Genomic DNA, 25,927 nt, shown 5'->3' on the forward strand with positions numbered 1-25,927 from the left:
TCAGTACTTTACTGTGAATGCTGGATAAGGGTGCAGATGGTTCATTGAAAGACAATTCGTAATAGGGCAATTCATTTCGTTGCCGGACAATTGGTCACATAGGGCAGCTTGTCACAGGGCTATTTGTCAAAAAAACTTTTTATTAACGCTGAAGCCCAATGAACTATTCAAAAAAGGGTACTGACCGTGTATGTGTAAAAGATAGAAGTTAAGACGCCCCCCCCCCCCCCAAAAAAAAAAGAAAAAAAAGAAAAATTAGTCAACCACTGCACGGGAGGCTGCGTGTTCACCAGGCCAATTTTATCACTCAAGGCCAAAAATTGCTGGTTCAGTGAGCCTGCAGCTTCCAGAATGCACTTTCAAAACTAACAAGATAAAGTTCACCAGCCAAATGCTATACATTAACTGGTTCAAGCAATTTTTTTTTCACAGTTGCTATGGAAGTAACGACGACTGAAAGAGGCAGGCAAATGCTCGTTCACGAAGAATTTTTATACACTGTGGACCGAAGGACAGAGCAAAGCATTCACTGGATATGTTGAAGAAGAGGGATCTACAAAGCAAAGATCATGACTAATGTCTATAATCTTTGCACCGTTTTAACTCACAGATAACCGCAGCCATGCTCCAGACTCAAACGCCGACCAAGGTTAGCTCTGAAAATCCCTTCAGCAATGAAGACCAGCCCATGTGGGAATGAATGAATAATCGATCATATGGGTAAATGTGTGCAGAGGAAGCGCCACAGCATTCGATTCGCCGACGAGTGACCTGTGGACGTCACTCTGTTGACTCCTCCGACGCTTGTGTATTCTTTAAGTTTTTGCGGAGCACAAGTTCGCTCCAATAAACTTCCTTCCTTGAAGAACCCTGCATTGTCGTTAGCCACTAGGCAATACACTCCATAACAGCAAGATAGCTGTTCTTGATTTTAGATGACAGTAATAACAGTGCCGTATGAGGTACTTGCATCAAAGCATGATGAATGTCATTCGCGCCACTTTTCACGTTCCTTAAAACGCCCGACACGTTCATTCTGGGAAAGCGCGAGGTATTTGTCTTTTATTAAAGATACTTGCTTTCTCAATTTAGGTAATTGTGTTGTTAGACTGCACTGCGTCCATGTTGTGTCTTTGCCTCAGTCTGTTGCTTCTAGCCCAGTTCATGGTTTTTTTTTTAACTCATTCGTTAAAGCAATGAATCGTCCTTCCGACAGATTGCCCGATTATGAATTGCCCTATGCGACAAATTGCCCTACTCCGAGTTGCCCTATTACGAATCGCCTTTCCACAAATATTCCTACAGCCGCTGGACAAGTGTTGGAATTCTTCAGTCAGCACGGTTAAAATTTACAAAGCTGAAAATCTACTTTCAAGAGCACTAACTTCGCAAAAATACCAGTCCATTTGCACCCACTCTCACTGACTCCTACTTAACTTTGGCAAACTTTTGTTTTCAAAAAAAATTCAGAGTTAACTCGTGTTTTGAAGGATTTTACTGGAACATTTGCTACGATGACAAGCGATGAGTGTCTATTCACAGACACATAAAAATGTGTGATTTTTTTAAGTCCGGCTCTTATGTTAGTAAGGAATGGATGACACACACTGTACAATCCCTCCCAGGGAGGGGGAGGTAGATTCCTCTTCTCATTTCGCTAGATGGCACATCCCCATCTCATGCGAACAGGGATCACAGCATCACTTCTCAAGAGGAGGAGCCTGTCATTCTACTTTGCCTTTTATGATCCCACCATGTTAACTCCCTATTAACTATTAACTTAGCACTATCTTTGCATCGAGCACACAAAAAAGACCCGAGTGCGTATGCGTCGTACCCCGTGGCGGGGCCTCTTGCTCTGCGCCGGCCAGGGTTCCCCACACCTGGAAGTCACGCCAGTCCACGACAAACTGGGGGAAGTCACGCAGCTGGCACGTGATCGACTTTGCGCTGCCGGTCACTCGGCGGCACCACAGGGTCGAGAACTGCATCCCTTCCTCCGGATATGCACTGCAACACGGGCAGCGGGTCGCTGAAGAGCTTTTCAAAAAAGAGCTTTTTGGGGGGGGCCTTACTTTACAGTTTTCTTCCTGCTGAATTAAAAAAGCATGTTTACTTCATGTGTAAACACATGCAAGCCATTCCCCACCCCCGCTAATAAAAGCGATCCCTGCTTGAGGGCACAAGGAGAGCCCTGGCTGTCTTTCGCAATTGACCAGTGGTCGATGACGTCACATTCAGAAGTGCTTGGGCTGTGCTGACTAGCGTGCTGCACAGACCACTCGGCTTGAATATTTCACTTTGTTCAGGTTCAGGTATGTGCCAGAAAGTCTTTTGAAGAATTGAAGAGGGGAGCCTGAGGAAGACACAAATGCAACACGCTCGCCTGCAAGTAGTGCTTAGAAAGGCGCTGCTCCTCAGTGACGCACAGCTCATTTGGTTTCTTGGATGCAGGAAACTTATTGGATCGCTGCTTTTCTTGCCAGTGCTCATCAGAATTCCTAGCAAAATATTTCAACACACTATCATCCCCTTTCCCGCATATGTAACTTTGTTTTTAAATTCGGGCGGATGCTTCCACCAATCACTGCATCACGGGGAGGTGCTAGTGCCAGGTCGCTCCGTGTCTGGTGAGCGTAAAGAATGTTAGGCATAGCATTGCAGCAGATTTTGATTGCCGCTTTCTCTAGCAGAGGGAATGACAATCCGTAACACAATTTTACACCTCACTATCATCCTCTTTCTCGCATGTGATACTATGTTTCAGATATAAATAGTATTTTAGAGAGCGGTGATAAGTTATAGCTGCCAAGGCCTGCGTCAATTTGCTGCTGCTTTTTGCACTGTGCGGGCAGGCACAGCTGGTGTGGGTTATTTCCACGTGCCAAATTACTTTATGCTTTTCAGCTTAATTCATTTCTTGCTAACGATGTGCAAAACCTACATACTTAGCTAAGCTATCGCAGTGGCCCGCAATGTTGATCAGGGAAATCGAGCCAGACGTTTGGGGTACCCAGGGCGTTGTGGTTTTATAACTTATCTAAGCCTCCCTAATTATTGATGGAGGAACTTGGGGCACATTCGTACCTACTTGTTTCAGCCAGTCGCTTCGCGTAAGCACAGCAGAGCCCCCGCTGACATGGCCAGCACGGATTACTGGTGAAGGCAATACTACAGCCACGAATCCAGGTATCCAGGAGTTGTTTTAAGGAATCATTTAAAAACACAGTAACAGTATGGCGAAAGAAATCCATGTGGATTCAACTTAAGGTAAAAAAGATTAATAAAGGTTAGATTACATATCTGCTTAACTCGGAAACTCACCCAGAAAACTGAAAAACTGTGAAGCAACAGCGCAAATCACTGGGTGGCTTCTGAATATGACGTTACTTTCAGTCGCTGCCTCTCGGTTTCTCGCTTTTCCGGCGGTATGTATGTAAGCAGTAGGCGGGGCATTGGGTGAACTAACAGACGAATACTGCTGTCCCCAAGCAAAAAATGCCGAAAAATGTTTGGAGGTGTAAACTAACCAATGAATTAATTGTAAAAAACAGATTTTTACTCCTTTTAAAACCACTTCAGTAGCTCTATAACTCACAGGCTCCATGCTAATGGCCTTGCTCTCTTGACAAAGGTTGTATTTCACTCAAGCTATGGGGCTCTGAAGGATATTCTATTACAATTTAAAAAAAAAAACTAAAAAAAGAGTAAAAGCTACCACCATCCATTCCAGAACAGCAGATTAAACTTTTGGTCAAGGTGAAAAAGTTTCGATAAGGGTAAGAAATGCTTAAAGACTACTGCACTCCAAGTTTATTAGGGACGAAGCCCCTTAGGGGCTGGGGCTGTTGGCGTCTTCTGTTGTCGCCGTAATCGTTGTCTTGTGTAGTCCCGGTATTAAAACACCGGGAAACTCGTTTACGCCTCGTGCTAAAACGTAACGTGCACTAAAAAAACACCGGGACACTCGTTTACACCTCGTGCAAGAGAGCTTCGGGCTTCAAAGACAAGACACTTTTACAGCAAAGCTGTATACCTCTACCTCACCAATGGTTTCATCTCCACTGGCAAAAACGCCAAGGCGCCAAGAATACACTTATACACTGCATGCTTCACTCCTTCCCAGGTTTCACGTTAGTGGAGATGGCCCGTGATTTATTATTATTTTTTTTTGTGCAGTCCGCTCACTTTTCATTCAATGCAGATGGCAGAGAGATGGCAAGCTCATATAAGTGCCACTTGTGGACAACAAAGCAAGGCGTTTTTACGACAATACCTTTCTTTTTCAAGGTAAACTTGACAAGCATCTTATAGTTGCAAATGCTTCATATTATTTACACTCAATGCCATCACTATACTAAATTTAGTACAGCAATGTTAAATGATGCGAACAAGAATAGCAAGTTGTTAAGACCACGGCACATCTTACTTCTGAAGTCCTGACCCTGCTATACAAAAAGAGAAAGAAGCAAAAACCTGACATTTGCACAATGCATCAGTGGCATACTCCACACATTTACTACCAAAGTTCCCAAATTGCCTCGTATTAAAAGATATCACAGTATTGTGCACCTAAGAGAGAGCTTCAAGACCTTCCATTACTCAAACTAAAAGACGACAAGATAAGCAAGTCTCTGCCTCACACAGTGCTGTTATTGCTATCACAGGATGCCTTCTTCTTAGAGGCTTAAAGGGGTCCTGAAATACCTTCCGCCGATGCATGGATGTACATCTACCCAAATAAAGCAATGTATTTGCAATCTCCTCCCGCAAGAATTTTGTTAAAGCGATGAGTATTAGCTGAGAAATCGTAAATCAAAAACCGCGCATTATCGTCGCTTCGCGTTTCCTCCTCCTTTCGACTTACTCTCCGCTGTTGACGGCGCGCGAGCCTTGCCTCCCATTATAGAGTTAATACTACTGACTCCTCCCATGATGCTGCGCTCCGCAGCGGTGACGTACTTCCGCTATTGCGCTGATCAGACTGTCGTCTGCTACGGGCAAGCTTTGTTGACACCATGAATCCCGCACTCCGCCGCTCAAGGCTGGAAAAGCGAACGAAAAATCTGGCCGCATGTATGCGGCGGCCTCGCCTTGCCCTTTCGCGGTGTACGTTGCTGGCGGCACACGACTTTTTATCGGCGGCGAACTCGCAGCCGCACGGGGAGGGTCGTGCGCTCTAAAGTCCCTCGATCGGCGTTTATCGAGGGACTTTAGTGCGCTCGTTCCCTTGATGCACCGCGCACTGTTTATCCAAAAAGCGCCGTATCAGATGTGGCCCCACTGGTGCCGGGTCTTATTTTGCGGCGGTGGTAATTCCTGCCGGCGGCATGTGATAAAGTCGTATTAAACCGATACAGAACCCGTGCACAAAACGCTTCAATCATGTGACCAGTTCAGCTTGGGGCGATGCGTGGTGGAGAGCAGCAACGTTGGCAAAACATTTTGCGCCGCGGCTCTGAGCTTTCTAGCGCTGGAGCGAGCGCCATTTCTTTGACAATCTCAAACATCGGTTGCCTTGGCAACAAGGCACAAACCGCTTAGAAGTCAGTTACGGTTCCGTGATCCCGGTTCACCTCGGGGCCCTACCTCGCGACATGTGGGCACTGCAGGCGTATACCACTCACTCCCAAGTGCGAGATGCGTTTGGCATTACAGGAGGCGATGGTGTGTGTGTTGTGTACGCCTTTGTTTCGCGATGAAATGCGACGTTGTGCTTCTGCGGGTGGATAGTGCTTCCCATGGTCTGGATTATCTTTCTCAAGAGGCGTACTTCTCAACCTCGCATGGGGTATGTGCAGTGTGCATGGCTAAAAGCCATCGGCTTGTGCGCCAGAGTTAAGTGACTTGCTGTTCGTCCCCGCAAAGCGCGCGCAAGGTGAGTACCGAATTTACGACGGGCAGGAGGCAACCCATCCTCTGTCAATCGTGGTTCAGACTTTCAACGCATGTTGTGACGTTGTGTTCGTTAGAAACGCATCTCTGGATTGTTTTGAAGTTGAATAAAATGTATGCGTCAAACCCGGGCATTCGGCTCAGGGCGTTCTCTGCGATTGCACGAAAGAAGTGCCACGGGGCTTCAACGCTTTCTTTATGGAACGTACTCAGGTAACAGATTATCAATGTCGTGTTATGGCCGTGTTGCATTCAATACAAACGGTTAAGCGTTTGTTTTACACTTGCTTCATTTGTCGTAAAATGCCCAAGCACTCCGGCACTCCGCTGGCAGATAAGCCGGTGAGCCGACGCTGAGCAGACGACTCATCTCTTTGCCGGAAGTGCGTGAAAAAGCCGCCCAATAGCAGGGTGTCTAGCTCATGACGAACATCTGGGAATCGATGATGTAGACATGTGAAGATGGCGGCGTCCAAAAACACGAAGGAAAGGGTGAGAAAAAAAACGACAAACTTTGCAACAAAAGTGTGAGCTTTCCGCTGCGCGTAAAAGAGTAATACTTGGCACAGAGGACGTTGACGACCCAATCTAACGGTTGCGCTAGTTCATTTAGTGTGCTCAAAATGCCTTTCAGGGCCCCTTTAAAGACTACAGCACGTCACATGAGTTGTTGGCGTGGGTAGATGTTGCCACTACTGTCGCTGCCTGGCATGTGAGCAAGGGAGGGACAAAGCGCGCAGCCAAGCGTGGGCACTTGCCTCTCGGGGTCGAGGCGCTGCATGACCTCGACAACCGCCTCTGTGCCGTGGAATGAGGGGTCAGCCAGGGCCAGGACTTCGACCTGGTCGAAGTGCCACACAGCCAGGTGAGAGCGCGGCGACGGGCCTTGCCCCAGCTGCTTTGAGCGCTGCACGTAGATGTCCGCGTCCTTCTTTTTCAGGCTGGCATACAGCTCGTTCACCTTGGAGGCTGCACGTGCGGCATTACAAACACTCCTTTTGTCTTTTGAACAACAATGGGCTAGAAAAGGGACTTGTAGAACACTGTTCAAGTCCTTGCGTGACCTTTCGAGAGAATTCAGCATAACAGAAGACAAGCAATTTCAATTTCATTTGAAATGGAAGCCTAATGTTCCGAGGCTATGCCTACACTACGAAACGCATCTAGTGAAGCGCTATGACTTACTCTGGAGACCCGTTTTTTTTTTTTTTAACACCCACGAAAATCTTGCACCCATCACTGCATTTCACTTCGATCAAAACTACAGCCTTTGTGACTAGCCATAAAACCTGCGACCATGTAAGTAGCAGCACAAGGGCTACTGCACGATATGTGAGGACGAGAAAAATATAGATGTCTATTTGTATACCACAAAATCGCATCTGTTGGTGTGAGGCCTGTCAATCAAGGTCACAGGACAAAAAATTCTGTCCAAGCAAGAAAAAAAAAAAAAAAAAAGGCTGTTGCTAGGAAATGCTAAGGTTTAGGTGCATCATTTATGACCGTTCTTTCCTCCACCGTTGCCATTCTACGCACCACTGTGACTACTTTGGAACTAGAAGCAGCTGAATCAGAGTCTATGTTAGGCACAGTGGCTGCTACATGTTCCAACGAAGAGCAGAGACACTGCACAGGATGCACAGAGTACGACGGTATGGAATGCCTAAACAGCCAGGTTCCGGCTTACATGGCCTTATCTCTTTGTGTGTTTGAGCAACGTATCACATTTACCACCTTTATCATCTTACAATAGTTTCAGTGAGTGGACAGCCAAAGTATCCAGACCAACATCAATGCCAGTGTTCTGCTAGTCGAACCGAACAATCACATAAACGCCAATCTCAACAGGCATGTGCCGATGCGTCGACTTCAAAGTAGTGGCTAAACTGAGCCCCTCCCCCCTCAAAAAAAAAAAAAATGGAGATAACTAAGAATAACCAAGCAGTACTCCCCCCGTTGAAGTGCTACCACTTGCATTCACTTTAGTGAAATAACTTCCGTTATATTTTAGAAATACAAATTCAAAAGCAAACCGAGATGATTAAACAGGCCGCACCCACCTGGCAGCAGGAGGTGTGTTTTGCGGTAATTCTCAATCTTCTCATCAAGCATCCTCTTCCTCTTCAGGCTTTCGTGGTACTCATCCTCAAGGAGCTGAACAAGAATGGGCAGGGACACACAGTTTTTACCTTGTTTAAAGGGGCACTGAGTTATAAACACTGTCTGATAGCTTTACAGGGTTGAAGTTTACCACGTGTGACATACTTTCTTCTTCACAATAAAACCACAATCAAAAAAAGAAAACTTTTTTCTCATTTGGAGCAAGTAGTGTTGCATTATCTGTAGCAATGCGAGTTAACCGTGGAGTTGGAATTTGTGGTACTCTGTTTCCAGGCATATAACACAAAGGTGAACTTCTCAGTGTACCTCTCAAGATACGGCAAGGACATCCTTCATTGTGACTTTTCACCTAATTTGACTTCAGTATTTCTGTTTATTGCGCTCCCTGGAACTAGTACTACCGATGACACCGTGCGCTGTACCGCAATACATTAGTGCCATGCAGAAAAGCCAATTTTCAACCATTTGTTTTCTTTGGCTTTACCAAATAATAAAGAAGAAATGTAAATTCGTACTGTTCTGTATAAAAAAAATTCTGCACAACCTCACTAAAAATTTTTGCAATATAGCCGTACAAGTTTGGCCATTTCTTAAAGGAGCCATGAAGACAAAATACAAGTTTGGTTTATTAGAACGCAGTGTCTAGAGTTACGTCCGGCAGAACCCAAAATCGAAAACTAGAGTTACGTCCGACGGAACTTTAAGCCAGTTTCTAAAGTTACGTCCGACGGAACTCAGAATTGAAAACTAGGGTTACGTCCGACGTAACTTTAAGCCAGTTTCTAGAGTTACGTCTGACGTAACCCAAAATTGAAAACTAGGGTTAGGTCCGACGAAACTTTAGGCCCGTTTCTAGAGTTACGTCCGACGGAACCCAAAATTGAAAACTAGAGTTACGTCCGACGGAACTTTAAGCTGGTTTCTAGAGTTACGTCTGACGGAACACCAAATTGAAAACTAAAGTTACATCCGGCGGAACTTTAGGCCAATGTTTTGAGTTACGTCCGGCATACGTAAAGCACAAAAAATTTGCAGCTCTTGAAGACTCTTGAAACCAATTTACATGGTTCAAGAGTAATTAATAGGGTTGGGTGTCAGTTATTATTTCAACCCGATTAATTGGCATCGATTAATTCGATTATGCATGGATTTTCGGTTGTGTGGTTTTTTTAGAAAAAAAACTGACCAAAAATAATTATGTAGTAGTACATATCAGATCAATATGCTCATACACTTGTTCAGACACATTCCGGATGAGGTAAGTACGTCATCATCACGGCGCATGATGCGGACGCGACGCTTATCAGCTCGTTCGTCACTCACATTTTTTCTAGAAACAGGAACATCAGCGCCCGCCATGAGTGCCGATGGCGCCAATTAATTGCTCTTTTCTTACTACAGAAATAGTTTATACAACGGCAAAACGGTATGTATAATTGCCCACTGGTCGTTTTTTGTACCGTGTATATTTGTAGTTTTTATTTGAAATTTTGCCCTGTGGCATGAAGATACACGAGTTGAGATAAGAGTTGTCGATGAAATATTATTGAGTAGCTATTTTCTCGTCTGTTTTCGGTTTTAATCACTGCCATCTTTTCGCATACTGGCATCGTTTTCTGTCTTGACGTAAGGCGGGTTATTTGAACACGAATATGATACTCGACATGCTTGCGTATAATTTCAACATGACATCGCGCGGAAGGGCGAGGAGGCGCACCCCGCCGTGACGAATGCGCGGACATGGCGAAGGCCGGCCCCCGGAACTATTCCCCCTACCGCGACAAATGCACAAGTGCCCAGACGGGTCCCGGTCAACGCGGTAAGTACGTACACGGCGGAACAGACGGACTGCTAAAACTCTTTAATATTTCATCGACAACTCTTAGACTGTACCTCTAAACTCGTGTATTTTCATGCCACAGGTCAAAATTTCAAATAAGAACTACAAATATACACGGTACAAAAAACCCATTGTATAAACTATTTCTGTATTAAGAAAAGCACGATTAATCGGCGCCATCGGCACTCATGGCGGGTGCTGATGTTCCTGATTCTAGAAAAGTGTGAGTGAATAACGAGCTGACAAGCGTGTCGCCCGCATCATGAGTCGTGATGATGACGTACTTACGTATACCTCATCTGGAATGTGTCTGAACAAGCATGTGAGCATATTAATCTGCCAAACCAACACAACATCTACGCATAATCGCATTGATCGATGCCGATTAATACGGGTAAAATATTAATCGACGCCCAGCATAATTAATTACATGTGTTAAAAGACTGTTGACCCATGCAAATTCGTTCTCGGCACAAACGTACCCTACAAACTGGCACTGCGCCCAGGGCAAGACATTCTATTTTTGTTAATTCCTGCCTTCTCCTTTCCTTGCATGTGTTGGATATGGAAAGAAGTCTACAAGGACTAGTACAGAAAAATTTTTGAATTATTTAATTGAAAAATCCATCAACCCAGCTGGGATTCGAACCTACAGCGCTGCATCGTACATCGTACGTCGTGTATCGTACAAGTGACAGATTACACCTATGGAGCGTCATGGTATTTGGTGCCGTTAGCTGTAATTTTTCTTTAATGCTTTACGTTCGCCGGACGTAACTCAAAACATTGGCCTAAAGTTCCGTCGGACGTAACTCTAGAAACTGGCTTAAAGTTACGTCGGACGTAGCTCTAGTTTTCAATTTTGGGTTCCGTCGGACGTAACTCTAGAAACTGGCTTATAGTTCCGTCGGACGTAACTTCAGTTTTCAATTTTGGGTTACGTCGGACGTAACTCTAGAAACTGGCTTATAGTTGCGTCAGACGTAACCCTAGTTTTCAATTCTGGGTTCCGTCGGACGTAACTCTAGAAACTGGCTTAAAGTTCTGTCGGACGTAACTCTAGTTTTCAATTTTGGGTTCCGTCGGACGTAACTCTAGACACTGCGTTATTAGAAAGGTTGCTTTGTTCTGATAAAAATGATACCAATTTCATCGCAAACTTCCAAAAAATAACGGAGATATTAAAGAAAACGTGTGGAGCTGTGGCGACTCGCTAGCCTGTTTCCAGCATGACGTCACAGAATCTTGTTTGGGCGATTGACGGCGGCCGAACTAATCAATCGCCAGGACACATGACTGGACGATTGTAGTGGGGCCGCTAGTTCCGTTTGATCGAATCACTCGAATGCTAACGTGCACCTAACCCACTGAAAATTATGTTTTTAGTGCTAGCCCATATGACGTCACTCGCGCCGATAACATGTCACTGCGGCACGAAATTTGAAAGTTCTTAAGTATTTCTTGCATTTTTATCGGTCAAAAAACACCTTTCGTGGCCGGAATGGAGCTGAGTGAGGTACTGAAGCCTAACTCTTTAAAGTTAAACAAAGTTGTATTTTCTCTTCACGGACCCTTTAAAGCAAGAAAGTTAGCGCGTAGCGAGCACACACATCCAGACAAAAGGAACTTAAAAAAAAGGGTTAGTAGCACTTGTGAAATATGTTAACATCAAAGCTTAATTGAAAAAGCACCGAAGGTAATTTTAAACTCGTGATCCACTGTGGTCACACGGCATGTTTTTTTTTATTATCACCAGTGTTAGAAACACACTAAGGTGCTAAATTTCAGCTAAACCAGTGAGATAAAGAACCATGTGATGCAGCCACAAATTAGCATTTGACAAATTGCCGTTAAACAGACACTGATGTGATTTGTAAACATTGCGGGATTACTAGTGCAAATTGTAGTCCGGAGTCCCTAGGCCCTGTTTCGACTACTTTGAGTGCGTTTACGCAAATTTATTTAGTAGAAAAATCAATTCGAAAATGCTGCCTTCAACTCTGCATCCTCACCCATTTTCTGTGGCATTTTCGTGTGACGTCAGGAGGAGATACTTGGCTTGACTGCGCTACTGCACGGCTCGCCGACCTTCCGACAGAGTCAGTCAGCGCAGCGTTTAGTCCGCCGGCAGCCGACAGGTCGTTGCAATTTGTTCGCTCAGTTGAAACTAAGCCACGACACGTTTTTGAATGGAAGAATGTGCCTTTCTTTACTTTGTTAGTTTGTACACTGTATCAAGCTACAAGTCCAGGCCGCTCCACACAAGTGCTGCACAAGCGCACATGCGACGCTTCGCTGACTGGTACGCTAGTAGAAAATCTAAGGCCACTTGAAGGCGAGAGAAGAGTCAGCGAAGCCAATATAGGTACTAAGGAAATAAAATCAACTGAAACTTTTACCGTACAGCGTAAAACTAGGGAGCAGGAAGCACTTTTTTTGCGCTGGGTGAACAAGCACAGCGGCCAGCAGCACGACCACACATTTGCGAACGCTTTTCCATCTGAATTGCTAGACGTGAGATATTGTGGAAATTTGGGGGACGCTTACTGCACGAGCGCTACACAACAATTAGTCACCTAAGGTGCTTAAAATGCTAAAACTAAATAAAAGTGTAAACTGTTTATCCATTATATACCTTATATTTCCAACGGCGGTAGCACTGGCCCGTGGCCAAGTGGTCTGGAGCGCTAGGTATGTAATTTTGCAAGTTGCTAGTTCGAATCCCCGAGGGTACATTCTTTTTTGTGTGTGTGTAAGCTGATTTTTTCGTTGTCGGCCAATGTTTTCTATACTGAGTTCACCATTTTTGGGCCGTAACGTTCACTGGTCCATGAACTAGTTGACAGAACGCGCGCAGGCTGACACTGACAGGCTAGCGAGTTCTCGTTGGCGTGCTGTTGTCATAAGCACCGACTGCTTGCGGGCAGTGGGCACAGGCCAGAATCAACAGACCCTTGGCCTGGTGCGAACACGCTTTTAGGGGCGAAGCTCCTTAGGGCGTGGGTCTGTCCATCCTTGACGTATGTATGTAGCCACCTCTAGTTTAGTTCTTGGATTGTTTACTAGATAACGTGGCTACCTCTAGTTTAGTTCTTGGATTGTTTACTAGATGGCGGTACTTGTATATGATGAAAAGATGCGCTTGGATTGTTTACTAGATGGCGGGGAGCGTTGTAATAAAATCCGTTCGCTGTTGGCGCGCGCTCGGAGTCGCCCGATGGATAAGGCTGCAGATGTGCGAGCCCGCGAGGCAGAAGCGCTCCGTGAAGCTGCGCGACGCCGCCGCCAAGATCCTGCCGTACGAGAGCGGGAGGCCGAAGCGTGTCGTCTGGCTGCGCGACGACGCCGCCAAGATCCCAGCGTTCGAGAACGAGAGGCCCAAGCGTCACGGCAACGGCGCGAGGACCCTGCCGTACGCGAAGCGGCACGGCTGCGGCGCGAAGAGGATCTCCAAAACGTCAGAGAACGGGAAGCGGCGAGAAAGCGCGCGTATCGGCAGGCAGACCCCGATGCAGTGAGAGCTCGTGAGGCGTCTGCAAAAGGCATCAGGCGAGCTCAGCCCCAAGGTGCCGACGCGCGGTTTAAGCGAGACTTTCTAGACGTTACGTTCGGACACAGATGTAGTGGGCGAACTTTCACTGAAGAGTCACGGTTTTACCGATGATTTCCCCTCAGGAGCTTCGCCCACTCATCATCATTCACCCCGTGGATATGCTGTGAATTTTTTTACGATACAGGCATGAGTGAGGCAAGCTCCAAATATGGGGGAAAAGCGCATGCCATTTGAGCGTCTGCGGTGACTCGGAGGGCGTTCATCCACTGCATAGGCCTCGGCTAGTGATTGCTACGATCCCAAGCCGTTCTGGGAGTCTTATCTTAGGCATTTTACAGCCGACAACATGGCAGAAGCGCGGTACGACGATTACTGAGATATCAAGAATGCCCATCCAACGATGCTGTCGGATGTCAAGCATGTTGTTTTACAGAACCGAAACCGAAGCTTGTTTGAATGCTAATCTTGGACATTGTCCAATCACGGTGCATCTCCTCCCGTCATCACAGCCTTTAGTTGGTGCGGCCGCCGCAGACCGCGCATAGTAGTTTTTCTTCTTTTGCGCTTTATAAAATAATTACCGACTTATCAACCGGATAAACGATGAAAAGTGTGTTAATTTGAGCCAGTCTACGCAGTGCAAGCAAAAACGGGAGCTTGACAAATTCACTTCAGTGTCCCTTTAATGTTCAAGTAAAAATAATGAAATTCTCACCTCGTAATTGTTCCTGAGCTTCACCTCGAAGGGGTCATCACCAAGCTCTATGGTGAGAGTCTGATAGAAACAAAAATGAGTTAGTACTGCAATTTCACCTGACATATCAATTTCAAGCTCCTTATTTAACTTTATTATTGCGAATAAGAACTAAAAAATGAGATTATACAATAAGAGCACAGGAATTGCTCGGTCTTACCTTGGCTTTGATGGAAAAGTCGGAGGGAAGAGGCGAGTCGGCTGTGAAGGGCACCTTGCTTCTTTTGTGGATCAACTTCAGCCACCTTATGATGTTCACAGCCTGTAGCAAGAGACACCGCACGTGCACTTGGTGTTATTTTTGGATACGGCCAATTAATCTCATACAAAACCGTAAAATAGCGAAGTAAGATGTCCAAGCTTCTTACCTCTTCACTAAAGGCCTCGGCAAAGTTGTACCCGTACGGGAAAACAACTCGCATCTCTTCTATTGACAGGGTCCTGCAGGAACAAAAATGCAAACGATGAATGTTAAAACAACTGCAAAATCGGAAATGATAAGAGGAACTGGTGTCGTTAGTAGTGTCGCTGACTATTAATTTACATCAGGAAAATTTCAAGCGCAGATAAAGTAGAATTTAAGGCTCAGCTAGTCTCACAACTGTGCTAAACGAAAGCCAAATTAATGATACTATGTGTGACCAAATCTTCCCACCTCTGACTTTCACAAAAAGCTTTAGGCTACTTCTAACTTACAGTAAACAAAGCCCCATAACATGAATTGCAGCATGGCTGATATTGAACGATACATGCTAATGGCATGTCTTTTCACTGTTGTTGAGGAAGTTAACCATGAGGCACTGTACCAAAGTTTGTTGTACTGCTGGGTCAGTCCCTTGATTGTGTGACGATTTATGGACGACTTCTCATCCGATGGTACAGATGCGTACTGCACTTGCTGTTCACAACATAGCATGGAAAAAAAGCACCACACAATGATTTATTGCAGAGCAACAAAACAGCACGTACTCTCTAATTAATAACTGCAGAGAGATAGTGTATGGCAACAGTAATTGAGAAAGTAATTAGCAAAAAAAACAACACTATTGGTGTGGCCCTTACGGCCTTTTCAAATGAAATGCATTATGGCTTGCCACTGTAGCCTGCAAATTAGAACAAACTGCTCACAGCACAATCAGACAACTGCTTTTTGTAAACCGTCTTGTAAATAAATTAGGTTAAGGTAACTGGCCTGAGTAATTTCTATCGCTGCTGAGTGCATGCGAGTAAGAAGCTGTTAACTGAACAATGTAACAAAAAAAGGCGCCGTTACTTGTACTGACCTGGAATGTAAACACCTGGTGTTCATCGAAATGCACCACTAAGGCCTCCGTGGTGATTGATCGCCGAGCTGGCTTCGACTTGATGTGCAGGTCAGACATGAAAAACTTGATTCTGCAATGAGGCAAAGTCGGTCAGTGTAATTTCCTGAACAACCCATTAACATCATTGTAAGGAACAGCACAACTCTCTATTAACATTATCACCCCCTAAGCAAGTAACGTGGGTCACAGTTTCGTCAGTTTTGATGCCACACATGGTATAACAGAGGCAGCTTGTAATATTTGTGCAAATTCGAAACGGACCACAGTTCAGAACAAACGCTCTTGCTTTGGCAGTGTTCAAAGCAGCACAGGCTATCCCTAGCAGAATTAGTGCTCCCATACATGAGCACATGCAACCATAAATAAAGGGAGAGAACGGACAGGCAAAGTATGCGCCACTACTACGAAGAGTTTCGATCACATCCTGGATACTGCATCTTTTTATTCGTGTGGTAGTACCATGGTTTGAGTTAGTGTCCCAGTGCACACTGACTAGCATAACCTCACTGTGAAAGCTGTTGTGCTCTGAAAACAACAGCCCATTATCTAGATACAGCACACGAAAGAAGAGTGTTCTGACCATATCATTGGTAATTTTAATTTATCTATTTATCATTTATTTAATTTATCATTGGTAATGTTTTCCTAATCATGCACCTTCTTTTCAACTCCCTATGGCACGGTTACTAGTTCATCACTCATGCACAGCAACATGCCCCAATATATAATGTTGGTTGAGCTGCACAGTTCAGCTACATGGTTCAGATGAATTGACCTTGCGAACGTGAGCTGTGGTCATTGGAGGCAGGTTCACAGCCTAACCTGTGGGCCTTGGAGAGACGGAACTCGAAGTTGTTCATCCCTTGCAAGCAGATGTTGAACGACAGGGGTTCAGTGGGTGCAGCTTCTTCCCTCACCGTTTCTTCCAATGGCTGGCTCTCAACTGCAGGCAAAAAGGCGAAGAAAAGGAAATGTCAAGGAAGCTCCTGCCTCCTTTTTACCTGTGCACAGTGGAGGCCTGACAATACAGGCCCACTTCATGCAAATTCATAGATAATTTGAATAGAAAGCAATTATCATGGTCATGAGCTTTTAAAGATGCATTCATATAATTCAAATGTGACTTAGAAATTCAACTGTCTCAGCATTAAATAATAGCAATCACACTGTTTGAATGTTGGGGTTCGAGACCAATTTTTCTTCTGTTTTTTCATTGACGTAGGAGCTAAAACTACCTCGTCCATTGTTGGCAGCATATTGATTAAAAGAAATTGTGCAAAAATACGTCGAAACTTCTCATGAACCATAGCAATGATAACCCGCATATGCTAACAGCTTGAATATCTGAAAGCAGGTGCAGCACTTGGTGGAAAACTTCAACATGGTGCCTACCTCCTTGACATGACAGTCGCATGCATGGCACCGTTTGGACTCACGCCATCCCCAGCAAAAAAAAAAAAAAAATAATAAAAAAAAAAAAAACACCAACCATTAACAGCAGTTTAACGCAACTCCTTGTAATTCTAGTTTGCTCTATCCAGCCACCCCACCTATCCTTCCAGTTCCAACAGTCATAAGGTCCAAGCTACCAATTCTACAACTGCAAGCGCTCAAAAAAAAAAAAAAAAAAAAAAAAAAAAAACTTGGTTGCCATGCCACTCCTCTCCTTAACTCTTTCACGACGGCGCCATAGGCAATCGGAAGCCAGCGTCCGATGATTTCAAATCTCCCGCAAAATCTGAAACCCGCGCTCCACAGACAAATATCGCCATCTGGTGTGTTCATTGGCAACTTCTCTTTCCATTTCGGTTTCGTTTCTTTATGTGTCTCGTGTGGTGGCGGCGTAGCAAGAGAAATTTGAACCAAAGGTAGAGGGGAGCGGGAGGAAAAATGGCGTCGGGTTCGCGTCGCGCTCCGCACAGTCGGACTGCTGTAGCAAGCACTTCGGCAGCTCCTGCTGTCGATTTTTCTGATTCCAGCAGCAGTGAGGGGTCAAGCAATGATGTGGGATCTTCAGATTTCAGTTCGGACGACGAAGCTCCGGTTCAGGTGCCTCGCACTTCAACAAGCGCTGGCAGGTAATTTCGTTGTGACTCCGCGCTGTATTTGTTAACAAAACGTGCTTCTTATTTGATGACTGCGGTTTTGATTTTGTGTTTAGGGTCTCAACAATGTACGGCCAGGATTTTTTGCCAAATGCACCGCGCCGTGCCGTATCGCGCTATTATTGTCAAGATAACCTGGCGCTCGTGTCAGATTAGTCCTGCAGGGTTCAGGTGCGACGCTTCGCGAGAGCGCTGGATTTTTTTTTTGTTTTTTAACACCGAACTGATAAGGATTTTGTGCAAGAACACAAAAAAGTATACTTGGATGCACATTTTACAGAGACTCACTCACCCTTCAGTGCCTTCGCGGCGTGGTACAGCCGTCAGTTCCGCTAGGTTGACGGGCCCTCAAAAATCCAAAACGTGGTGTACACTGTTGATTTATGTATTGGATCATAGCCAAGGAACGTAAAAACATTTTGTATATCTTAAAATTCCTGAAATAATTTTTCGTCTCGGTAAAATTGCCGATTTGTGTTTTTCATATACTTTTCTTGGGGGCTTTTTTCTGATTACTTGACGAATAAACTGGAAGTAATTGTACCTTTACAAAACTGCTGCTTCGTGTTTGGAAGAGCAATCTATAAGCTACAATTTCATGCATAGCAAGGCTAAGTGTGTCCACTAGCTCAAGAGAAAAAAAAAACGTTTTGTGGAAGCACTCAAAATCGGCCGTTTATCCGCCGTAACGAAAGAGTTAAAAGCAACCTTAAGGGCACCAAGTGGCATGCAAGAGATGCTTACTTATGCAGCTGTGTTTACAAGTTGCGCTGGAAACACGGTGAGAAGCAAAGAACAGATGAAAGATATGCATGAAACCCGGTGCACTGCTATTGCTGTTAATATGAACGTTGCAACAATAAAATGCTGAATTCTGAAGGCCTACAGGGTTGTTTGGATTTAAAATGCAAATGAATTTTCTGTTTGTACCATTTTCACAGCAGATATGCATGACCATGCATCACAAAAATAATGCAGAAGAGAGTGCCTTTCCACAAAGCCTGCAAATGTCAACACCACTAATTATTACTTCAAAAGAGGCAAGCTGGTTTCTAGTAGTGTTAGGTGCTCTGCATGTGATAACAAGGATACAAATCAGAGGAATAAAAAGGATAACATGAACAAACCGAACTAGGAACTTCAATTGCTCGTGCTATACTTTTGATCAACTACATACTTTGCTTGCAAGTTTGTTTCAAAATGCTCAATGGTAGACATTGCTTCACCAGCCTAGCAAGGGTGCTCACACTTCAGCGAGGACTTGAGTTCCTTCAGGTCTTGAGCCAGGGTGAACAGGCTCATGTGCAACGTTGTGTTCCAGCTCACTGAGACCTCGTCGAGCAGCTGAAGTTGGACCTCCTGTCAGCGTAGGGGCAAAGGAAAAATTTTTGGTGAAGAAAAAGGCGTCATGACTACCACTGGTGATACTTGGCTGCCACATTGCGTTCGTACCATGCTGGTTTCACGATGCTACCATGAAACAGGTCCGTACCAAGTTTCGAATGGTCTGTGGATCATCCGAAACTTAGTACAGACTTGCATCGTACGTGTACCTGTATGGTATGAACTTGGTGCATCACATACCCGCCCACGATTCCCGCATATGCACTCCGGGGGATTGGCATCGGTGAAGATGACAACTGCTGTGAGAGGACCAAAGCCAATTCCCAAATTTCTATTGCCATAATGCTTTCACAATCACAGCATGCAGGCAGACTTAGGGGCCCCCAGTAATTATGTATTTATTTTTAAAGCAAACTGGCTAAATCTTACATGTGGGTTATGTAAGCAGCACCTCTCTCCAAGCTCCAAAAACACTTGTCATTTGGGTTAGCATACTTGCTTGCGCTGTGCAGTTGCTTCTTGAACTGACTCCTGTGCCAACCTCACAAATGGGACTGAGTAATATTATGCAATGAGATGTATCTGTCATAGAAAAGGGCCTGAAACTTGTAATGAGTTACAAGCCCTATAAGGATAAACCGCCTGGAGGTGGCAAGACCACTTCCGGTAAAGTTAAACAAATGCATGACGAGTTCAAAGCAGTTTTGTCTGCCCACAACTCACCCTCTGCTCTGGCTTGTAGTTGAGGCGTGCACTCTTGAGGTAGGTTGCTGGTGATCTCATCTCCGATGCTGGAATGCAGCTGTAAGACTGAGGGTGACAAAAATTCATCATTTCAACACAGGGCTAGCTGGCTGCAACGGGCTGCACAAAAGAACACCATCAATGTAATAAGAACCAAACAAAAAAGACGCTAAACATGTGCCATTTCTTACAATCACTATTTGTCTAGCTCATCAGTTGGGCCCAACTTCTGCTAGTGCACTTCAGCTGCTAAGCTTGGCCCCATGGTACATAAGTTTGTGCTTCTAAAGCAGAACGATATCTCTCTCTCTCTCTCTCGCTCACTCGCCACCATCCTGCGATTCCCCTGTGGGGCCTTCTGTCCAACATTCCATGAATTTATTAAGGGGCACGGGGAGCAGGATTTTCTCCCCACTTTTCCCCCACACACTGCAACAAGGGCAGAAATCTCCCCCGCCTGCAATTCCTAAACTCCCTTGAATTTTGCTTCATCACATAACCCTTGCGGTGAACCACTGAATCGGTGCGTGAATTTGGCATTGTGGTGGGTGTAGCCCCAGTGTCGTCCCCCCTACCTGGACCGTGTTGCACAGAGCTGCCAGGGCACAGCCTTCCAGGTTCACGTACGCCTTGGCACTGGTGCAGTCCACGTTCAGGCTGTCCACCCGCAGGACCACACCCGTCTCCGCCGAGCTCAGCCCAAACACGTTCGTGTCCGACAGGCTCAGGTGCAGGGACAGGGCGGGGCCAGCCTGGGGACGAACATGCATGTCCATTCGTCAAATGGACATTAATGCTCTTGCATTCCCAAGACATAACAAGTGCTTAGGCGTCCTTGGAGTTTGTTTTTTAAAACTGTTCTACCAAGAACAGTTCTAAGAAACAAAGAAAAGAAAAGAAGGAGCTTGGGCATTGTTCAGAGTACCTGTTGTGCATGTATCAGTGCTGGCTTCTGTTCTGGCCTGCGTTGCGCTGCCTTGGCAGCCACCTTGGAGGACCAGTGCGCCACAAGGCCAGAGACGCGAGGGTTGACCTCGGAATGGACGCTTCCCAGCATGCACTGGACACGCAGGTCTGAGCTGGTGTGTCGAGTCTGGGCACAAAGAAGAAAATTGCTACCATTGGCAAGCACTTTGAAGTGACTTGCAGGGTGTGCAGTCAGCCTCACAAGAGCATGAAAACTCTGAACTAAAACAGCCAACCTCTGGGTTGCCTTCTATAGCAAGAAATATCTAACCAAATAAAAATATCCTTACTGGTGACAACCTGTCACTAGCATTACTGCGGGCAAGCAGAAACAGATCAGAAAGACCATACTGTGTGGGTATACAGCAGCGCTGTTGTCAGGCTACTGTGTTCTGAAGGCAAAGAGGTGTCTCTAGATTAAGTATTTCCACAACTTCTCTCTACCGGATGTGTTGAGTCCCTTGACCTTCAATGGCACAATATGCCACACCAACTCTTCGCCGCAGCCTTAGACACAGTAAGTGTTGGCTGAATTCAGACACAAAGAGACCAAAGACAGGCATGAATAAGACCTACATTGATCACCCCACTGCATTCTGGGCCAACACTGAATGTGCACTGACTTGCACAGCTCCCAGTCATAACCATGCACAGGCTGGTCTGCTGGGAGCGCATTACGGGAGTAACCAACCTTCAGGAGCATCATGCCAATGGAGAAAGGAACGTTCCAGAAGTGGCTCTTCTTAAGCTGCTGCGGCTTCAGGGCGTCGCAAGATCCCAGGGTGCACCAGGCCATCTCCAGCATCACCTCCGAGCTGCACGTTTCGTAGCGAGTGGTTGAGCTACTCGAATATGCCTTTGCAACACTAACAAAGAGAAGTTGTCGGTTTCTCTTAATAAATGTATCTAGAAGGAAGCTTGGGTGTCAACATCTGCCCTGTCACATTTCGTGTCAGAATAAAACAAAAATTCTGCCTGGAGGCAAATACACTACCCAAGAAAAGGCCCTGTGCAATCGAAAGTAATGACCCTTATTATTGTTTGCACTAAAGACAACAGCAAGGAGTCATGAGACTGCTTCTCATGCAAGGTACAAACCATTAATTTTTTTTACAAGTTAAATGAATAGGGAAAGAAAGTTTGCTGAAGTGGCCTGTCCGTTAAGCACTTCTTGCCAGCAAACAGTGTCCATCAACACTTGCCTCATTTCTGGAAGTGCACCTTGATCCTTCCCTAAATGAAAAGAGAGACAGAAAAAAAAAAAGGCATTAAAATAAAATTATCAACATAGAAAGAAAAAAAAAGCATCACTTCACCGCCACAATGAAATGCTTATTGGAGTTTATACTCAGTATACATAAATATATTGCTCAATAGATCTTTTACTTGCACTACAGTCTTTGCTAACTAGCAGGTTTACAAAAACTTCTCTTTGAGGTACCATGTTTTCACGACTCTAACATGCACCTTTTTTGCTAAAAGTAACCTTCAAATTTGTGTGCACATTACAATAGGGCTCAAAGCCAAAATTGGCTTCATACTGGCCAGTAGCATTTCCATGTACATGAACACCTCCAAAAGCACAATTCAATCCAATCAAAACCAACTTTCTTAAAAATTTTTTCGGTAAACTTTCCTGCGCATTACAATTGGGTACGCATTAGAGTCGTGCAAATACGGTAATTAAGTTACAAGTTCATAAGCTGCCAAGAAATTTGTACAAATGGCACAAAATAAAATTAACAAAAAAAAAATTCATTTCACTCTTCCCTTAGCACATGCTGGATGGCAAAGCTTGGAGCAAAGGAACAACATGTATGGAGCAGTTCTGAATAAAGCCACCTGCTAACAGTGCAACTTCAAATGCAGCAAGGTTTGTCGCGATCAGAATTAACTGTTTCCAATTGCGTTCCGGCTTCATTTTACATTGTCATTATAAAAAAGATAAAGGCAACTGCGAGCACAACAGCTCTTGACGGGACATTACCAGAGAGAAGTAGTGACCCCACGTCAGCATTGAGCCTTGCCCTCTGCAGTCCTGCAGAAAGCGGCTCACAGTCTGCCGTGATGACTGAGACTGAGACATCTTCGAGTTCGGCTGACGCTCGCACCAGCATCTTCAAAGACGACAACCTGCATGGCAAAAAGAAATGTAGGAGCAGAACGCAGGGCATCAAAATACCGTATTCGCACGTAAATAAGCGACCTAGAATATAACGCAAAGGGGGCACTTTTGGCCCTCAAAAAAAAAAAAAAAAAAAACATTACAATTATAATGCAAAGTAATGCGAAGATGTTACGAGGCCCACCGGCTTCGCGTGCACGCTCTCTGACTTTGAGTTGCACAAGCTCAGCGTTTACAGGCAAAAACTGGCCGCGATGTTCGCGGACGAATTCTGCCAGGTCATTCTCGAGTCTACGGTAGCGGCCATTCTTGGGTCCACGGAACGCTTTACAAGTTGGTGCGGCTTGAAAAATGCGATCACGACACTTCCTCCAACCTCGAATGGTTGCCTCACTTAGTCCGAGATGCCACGCCGCAGCTGAATTTCCCTGCTACATGGACAGCAGGATCGCCCGTTTCATAAGTGCGGCGGTGTGCTGACTTCGCTTGTTCATTGCAGCAGCTCAGAAGGTAGAAGCAAGTACGAAAAAAACAAAGTACAATGAGGAGCCAATGCTGCGCTGCGTGCGCATTAGCTTTCGCCTCCGGACTAGACCGCCTGGTCATGTGACCACTACCAACGTAGCCAATGGCGTTCTTGGGAGAAGCCAGCGCCGAAGTTGACGCCGATAGCAGAGAGCTCTCAACAACGAAAATCCGAGGGTAGACCCAGCGGGTTCGTGGCTCACGTTTCAGGCATAAGAGTATGAGGCACGTGCCAAAAATGAAGGTATTTGAAGAAAGAAAGGCGAGGAAAAAGCTTGCGCTATGTTTGAGCCCGAATATAACGCGAGGGGCATTTTGGAGGCAAAAATGGCGGGGAAAAAATTTGCGATATATTCGCGCAAATACGGTACTGCCTAACTATTTTGTTCCCTTACAAATCGAGACTCTTGCATCACACACTGTGCTCCTGCCTTAGATTACACCTCACAAGGCATTACATCACAACAGTTTACACATAAACAGCCTACTCTATGAAGAGCACATAATCCAAGCCAGAACACTGCTCTTTCTATACTCCAAATGCAGCGGAAAAATTAACCTCTCGCTGAACCATCTCCTCAGTTGTAGAAATGAAAATTAAGTCAATTTTGTACATTTGCTGACACAGGGCTGAACGAACATTTTTATTACCTTTCTTTTAATGCTAATGTTAGCCTCTTATTACCATAATATTTATTCTGTTCCTTATTCTTACACTTATCACTTATTCTGTTCTGCACAGCTTATCATCACCTCTGAGTTAGGGTCTTGGAGGCGCGCTTCCTCTCGACTGGTGGCCTTGGTGATGCCGGGAGCAGCTGCGCCCAGTGGCGCAGCTCGTCCTCCGAGTAGGCAGTCCGCAGGGCAGCAAGCTTCACGTTCACGTCCACTTGCTCGTGATGAAGCTGGACGCAAAAGACGGCGCACAGGTGCTGCTCTAAAAGCATGCTTTAGCAGAGCACTGTGACCGCTGATCAAAAACGAAGGTAGAACAAAGAAGGCGGCATAAGATCGAGAATGAAGACGTGCTGTAAACTAAGCCCGGTAGTAAGTGATGATTTCAAAGTGTTCACATTAAACGTTGGCTGAAGGCTATGAAAGTGGCTCAATAACATATATCCTGGCATTTTTTCTCAACACGCCACTGCTGTTACCATTTGTCTTACATATCCGTTCACTTAGCTGGGAGAGCAGAGCAAGTAACATTGCCGATAAGAATGGAGAACTGTGGTCCTGACTTCATTTTTCCGAACATCAAACCTTTACAGCCGCAGTTGTCGACTGTAGCTATAATAAGGATGCCTCATGAACCGGCAGAAGCAATGAAAGCACTGCAACAGTGGGAAAGGCTGGGGAGAACTTGACCCGCGGTGCATTGTCCAATCTCATTACATGCTACAGGTGCTGCTCATGCAGTTGTTTCATGAACACTTTTTTCATACAAGGTTTCGCTTTCCTGCACAGCTTTGGTGCCTTGCCCTAAAGCCAATGCAAAAGCTGCAAAAATGTTCTTCATAGCCTTGTTGTGGAATGTTGCCTCATTTGCAACAAAGGATTGTGCTGCGTGGAGAGGCACACACAAACTTTATGGCAAAGCCAAGTTTTCACATTGCCATTTGGCCAGATAAAAGAAAGTACTTAGGCAGGCAGGGGGCTTACTTAAAAAAGTTAGCCCAGCTTAACTGACTTAATGTCACAAACGCAAATGTTAACAGCAAAGCTGCCTGGAATTCCCTGGTCGCAAGGCTATAAGCTTCATGGAACTTCTTAAAAACCAGCAGACCGATACCCGTTCACGCCCATTTGCATGCCAACTCTCGCTGGTGCTCCCGACGGTCGGCTTGCTTCTCCGGAGAGTGCACGACTTTACCCATTTTCAGAACATTCGACAAACGACCACCAGGCGCACACGTGTATATATGTGCGCTGCTCTGATTTATCTGTTGGCTGCGTGCTCTCCAATTGACCGACTCCTCTCCTCCTCTATTTGACTCTGGCCACCTGCATTCAGCGTGCGCTTTTATCCGCACCTTAGCTCCGTCCACCCGCACTTAGCACCCGCTCCCCCTCTGCCCACTACACCGCACCTGCGCTTGGCACTTGCTTTCCCCCTGGCTAGCCTATGCCCTCCACACATCTCTGCACTGCGTTATCACACCTTGTCTCATGAAAGCATCGAGCAAAAACACCCTTTGCTGTTAAAACGAGGGCTCTGCGAGCACAAGAAATGCTTCCACACAAGCCAGTCTAAGGGTTCCTTAGACTGGCCCTGGAGAATCGAAGCTGCACAAGCCTAGAAAGTCACACGGCATGGCCAATTCTACATGCATGACACGCACGTAAGCAGTCATAATATAAATGCTAGCCACATTAAGGCCATAAAAATAAGAACGATGCCCTCCTACATTCTCTTCACAAATGCTAGAAAATAGCCAGAATTTTCGAACTCGCACAAGTGCTGTAAACTGCCCCTTCAATCCTGTTAAAGCTAAGCATGCCTAACTGTTCGCACTTAGTTTTATTTTTAAAGAACCTACAGATATTGTCGAAATTTTGACCTCCATTTAATTTTATCAAGTTCTTTTGTTTAAACTTCAATGATCAGACAAGTAGCCAGCAACACAGCTAAT

The 25,927-nt window shown here is 45.3% G+C and overlaps 1 protein-coding gene across 2 annotated transcripts in view; it reads right to left on the minus strand.

The window, feature by feature from the left end:
- The window catches only part of Hob (bridge-like lipid transfer protein family member hobbit), a 58,451-nt gene that overhangs the window by 23,848 nt on the left and 8,676 nt on the right, over positions 1–25,927 (minus strand). For both annotated transcript variants that reach the window (XM_077676470.1, XM_077676471.1), the window contains 17 exons: positions 24,051–24,202; positions 22,635–22,780; positions 21,850–21,880; positions 21,339–21,462; positions 20,607–20,774; positions 20,257–20,433; positions 19,661–19,747; positions 18,841–18,952; positions 16,311–16,431; positions 15,447–15,558; positions 14,970–15,061; positions 14,532–14,604; positions 14,324–14,425; positions 14,125–14,184; positions 7,956–8,049; positions 6,654–6,864; positions 1,838–2,010 (listed from right to left, as the gene is read on the minus strand). In XM_077676470.1, coding sequence (XP_077532596.1) covers positions 1,838–2,010; positions 6,654–6,864; positions 7,956–8,049; positions 14,125–14,184; positions 14,324–14,425; positions 14,532–14,604; positions 14,970–15,061; positions 15,447–15,558; positions 16,311–16,431; positions 18,841–18,952; positions 19,661–19,747; positions 20,257–20,433; positions 20,607–20,774; positions 21,339–21,462; positions 21,850–21,880; positions 22,635–22,780; positions 24,051–24,202 — 2,035 coding nt within the window. The remainder of the gene's footprint in view (positions 1–1,837; positions 2,011–6,653; positions 6,865–7,955; positions 8,050–14,124; positions 14,185–14,323; positions 14,426–14,531; positions 14,605–14,969; positions 15,062–15,446; positions 15,559–16,310; positions 16,432–18,840; positions 18,953–19,660; positions 19,748–20,256; positions 20,434–20,606; positions 20,775–21,338; positions 21,463–21,849; positions 21,881–22,634; positions 22,781–24,050; positions 24,203–25,927) is intronic.

Source organism: Haemaphysalis longicornis, unplaced genomic scaffold, assembly GCF_048455015.1.
Source record: "Haemaphysalis longicornis isolate Haplotype H1 unplaced genomic scaffold, Haemaphysalis longicornis Haplotype H1 scaffold_7, whole genome shotgun sequence".
NCBI classification, from domain to species: Eukaryota; Metazoa; Arthropoda; class Arachnida; order Ixodida; family Ixodidae; genus Haemaphysalis; species Haemaphysalis longicornis.